Here is a 3,901-nt window from a genome sequence, read left to right as displayed (position 1 = left end):
TGTATATGTGTGTGTGTTATCGGTTATCAGTTATCGGTATCGGCCTTTAGGAGCTGAAAGTTATCGGTTATCGGTATCGGTTTAAAAGAAAAGTTATCGTGCATCCCTAGTAAAAACTACAATATTTGCCTCCAAAATGTAGTGGAGTAGAACTATAAGGTAGCATAAAATGGAAATAAAATTGTATTCAAGTATTGTTTGAGTAGATGTATGTAAATACTCTCCACCACTGTTCACTGATTAATTCCTAATCTTGTAATTTGCTCTTACCTACCACAGTCAGAGCTCAACAGTCCAGCCCTCACATCTGCCTTCCTCAAATTCTCCATTTTCAACACCTGAGTGACGTAGTTTACATCTGGTGGAAACTGGCAACTGCGAGGGATCGAGTCCATGAGACCAGCTCCACTGAGGAACATATCTAGATTAAAAAGCAAAGAACAACTTCAGATTTAGCCAAATCATAGAATAAACCAAAACACATCATCATGACACAACATCATGCAACAAAGTTAACACTTTGATCAACAGAAAAATACAAATGACAAGCTGTCTTTACTGGCAAGTAGCGTAGGTGTGCACTGAGCAGCCAGCACGGTGTGCAGCTGTTAGCTCTGATGAGCCATTTCTGAGTTAAACAAAAAAAACACACTGATCTCTCAGCCAACTACCACAGAAAACAGCCAACTGTTTCTCTCCCTCTACACAGATACACACAACTTCCTATAACCACTGATCAAATCTACTCAAGGTGAAGACCACGGACTTACTTCAATAACCACTCATGGAGAGGGGACTTAAAGGTATGCTGATAAAACTCGGTTTTGATGTTAATCATTACCATCATCTGACATTCCTGCGGGCTCCGTTTTCATGGTGAAGATTCTGCGAACTTTACAGGTAGCAAACAAAGTGATACCATCCAGCGTCAAAAACCCCTTGAAGAGTTCATCGGTGATTGATACAAGGTCGATGCACAAAGTAGACCACTGAGACGACACAAACATTATTTTGTAGTTAAAAGGATCTTTTAGAGACGCAGCTCAGCGCCAACTACAAGATATGACAACTGATACACATAACTGAAAGCATATCCAAAAGTATTAAAAGAATATGTCAAGGATGAGTTAGATACTCACAATACTGCGTTTCAGTCCTACAAAAGGTATCTTTGCATGCAAAGGTGTGGCAGACAACTCTTTATATACTGTTGATAAGTGCAGTCTCCTTTTCAGGCGCTCTGAATCAGTTATCCTGTGAATAGAAGAGAAGAGAACATAAATTATCACCAGTATCAATGGTGTCATTAAGAAGTCCTGAGAAGACAAAGCCACAAGCTTTATGGGTGTCTAAGGGAAGCTCTTGAAGGTGCTTTCAATTTAATCTAGTGCTGTGAAATCAGCCGTCATGACACACTCTAATGGTAGAACAGCAATGCCAGCAATATTTCCCCAGATTCTTAAAATTATGTACTGTGTGGGTAAAAAAAACAGTAGGCAAATAACTTTATAGTGAGATATTATTTCAACTTCTGACAGTATGTCCTCCTAGTTTTGTTTTCTATATAGCTCCCATGGCATAACAAAATCTAAACAGCAGCATCTCTATACTGTACACCACAGCCTGGGTCTGTAATAAATTGAATTTAATCAATCAGTTTTCACAGTTCACACATGAAGAGTTTTGAGCCCAATAAAAGACTCCATAAAGGCTTTAAATATAGAATTCTGTGGAGTCTTGATTGCACAAAACGTGTTTTATTGATCATGAACACCTTGGTAAATCACAGTGACATTTTTTTTTTCTACCAATAAACATCCACACGTTAGGTTATGTTTTACAAATTTGTCTTATTCCTTTGTATATAACCTTTTAGAATTTGTTGTGGGTGGTAGCCTAATATTAAAGCTGCCTTTGAAGTAAGTTGTTAAACAATATCGTAATTACAAATGATTATTAAAGCAAATTACAGTACACTGTATTAGTCATTGCAAATATACTGAATTTTAAAATGTTTCAAGTGGTTTCATACCAGACAACAAGTTTACTTTTATTCTATTTTTCAGTGGCTGAGAGGCATGTGATTCAATAATTATGTTCTATATTTCACTGTACATTATAATATTGTATAATATCTTTTGTAAGGAGATAAGGAGTGTTCAGTTCTATTAATTATTTCTGTGGCTACCATACTGAGCCACACTAACAGTAATAAAAGCCCTCTCTCAACCACAGAATTAAAGATTTATTGAGATCTACAGCAGGGGGTGCTCTCAAATGTTGTTCAAGGTGAGTTGCAATGTATAAAGCATAAAAAAGTATTTAAAAAAACAACATTGAACTTGCTGTACTTACACGAGTTCAACTGAAAAATCTTTAGACTGAGGAATATTCACTTGAAGGACCAAGAATCTTTGGAGAAGTCCAACTAATATTAAAAAAAAGCCAAGAAGTGAATTAATATTAACATGTGGGCAACAAAATATAATTAACAAATGGGTGCAAGTGTGGTGACTTACGAGACGTTTTCCCACTCTCCGGCATTTGCATCTTGACTGTCTGGCTGCTACCCTCCAGACAGTAAACAAATCCTTTGACTTCTTTATTGAACTCCTAAGAAGGGAAATAATACAGAAGAGGCCTTGCTGAGTCTAAAACCTTGCTAAGTATGATGAGATGACCAGAGTTCCTATGGCGTGTCATTGAGAGCAGACTGTATGTATTTATGTGACCATTTGCTGTATAGCCTATGAGGTTTGAAATGGAAAGGCTATGTGTCAAGAACAGCCCCATAAAAATCCAGTGAAAGCAAAAGGGAAAATTATAGATAAAGTAGCAGCGTTCCTTTGCATCTACAATAAAATGATGACTTAATGTTAAGAGTTAGAAGTGTCAGTGTCTCTGATAATGCAGTTAATAGGCTGCATGAGTTTGTATTTTCCATCTTTTTGACAACAAATCTCTCATATAATTTGTATACTGTACAGACAACCCATATGTTGAAGTGGCAAACTACAATTTTACATCTAGATTAATTAAGGGTATAAAAGATCCTGCTACAGTCTAAGTTTACAGCCTAAAGTTCAATGTTCATTAGACTGCATTACATATTAGCTGCAGTGTATGCTAGCCCTGTGTGCTAGCTTGACATAGCAGACACGTAGGCTCGTTAAACTCTTTATGTGTTAATAGTGAGGCTAAAGTAAACTAGCAGCTCTCACCTTATGAATAGCTGAGGGACCTCCACAAAGTTTCCACTTTGCTACAGGGTCCTTTCCTTGTCCACTAAAAACCTCCACCACAGCTCCACCCTGCGAGGAAAGACAGTTAGCTTTCACAGTTAGCCTGCAGCTAATGCTATGCTAACGTTGCATCAAGCTAAAGCTCATATTAGCCTGAAAAGAGACGAGGTTATTTACAAAGGCTCCCAATTAACAGAGGGACACAGTTTGTTGGGTTAGCTGTAAAATAAACTTAGGGTTAACGTTACCTGATAATTATTCCTGAACATTTTACGTCACGGCAACGGTCGAAAAAGGTTATTTAACGTGTGCATTTACCCAGATAAAATATATTTTGACCAGCCATTACATTACCCCAAAGCGTTTGAAGCGCTAACGTTACACTGAAAAGCAACACATCGTATCTTTCAGTCTAAGCAATGAAAGGTGTAAAATACAGTTGGAGGAAACGGTTTTGCTGTCAGTGTATGTTTCCATGGTTACCTGACGCTACTGTAGCCATAGCAACCGATGACAGCGGGACCAGCAGGCTGCGGTGACGTACTTCAGACGCTGTTGGGAGAAATTTGCTTTCATTTCTTGGTTGGTTTGTAGGAAAATGAACATGTTTTGGACTAAAATGGAAACATTTCTTCTGGAAAATTAAACCCTGAAGACAA

The 3,901-nt window shown here is 37.8% G+C and overlaps 1 protein-coding gene across 5 annotated transcripts in view; it reads right to left on the bottom strand.

The window, feature by feature from the left end:
• Positions 1-3,686, bottom strand: part of cfap20dc (CFAP20 domain containing) — a 45,231-nt gene extending 41,545 nt beyond the window's left edge. For 4 of the 5 annotated variants that reach the window (XR_007569463.1, XM_050038217.1, XM_050038218.1 and 1 more), the window contains exons 1-7: positions 3,491-3,686; positions 3,222-3,311; positions 2,520-2,613; positions 2,356-2,428; positions 1,140-1,254; positions 842-989; positions 275-421 (exon numbers count right to left, since the gene is read on the bottom strand). Coding sequence is in view for 4 of the 5 variants with exons in the window: in XM_050038217.1 (XP_049894174.1) it covers positions 275-421; positions 842-989; positions 1,140-1,254; positions 2,356-2,428; positions 2,520-2,613; positions 3,222-3,311; positions 3,491-3,511 (688 nt within the window). In the remaining variant the exon portion in view is untranslated. Of the gene's footprint in view, positions 1-270; positions 422-841; positions 990-1,139; positions 1,255-2,355; positions 2,429-2,519; positions 2,614-3,221; positions 3,312-3,490 lie in introns of all 5 variants that reach the window. The other variant, XM_050038220.1, reaches the window with a different exon arrangement.
• Positions 3,687-3,901: the final 215 nt, after the last annotated feature.

This window comes from Epinephelus moara, chromosome 24 (assembly GCF_006386435.1).
Source record: "Epinephelus moara isolate mb chromosome 24, YSFRI_EMoa_1.0, whole genome shotgun sequence".
Lineage (NCBI taxonomy): Eukaryota > Metazoa > Chordata > Actinopteri > Perciformes > Serranidae > Epinephelus > Epinephelus moara.
The sequence above is the reverse complement of the archived record's forward strand: the minus strand, read 5'-3'. Positions and strand labels throughout refer to the sequence as shown.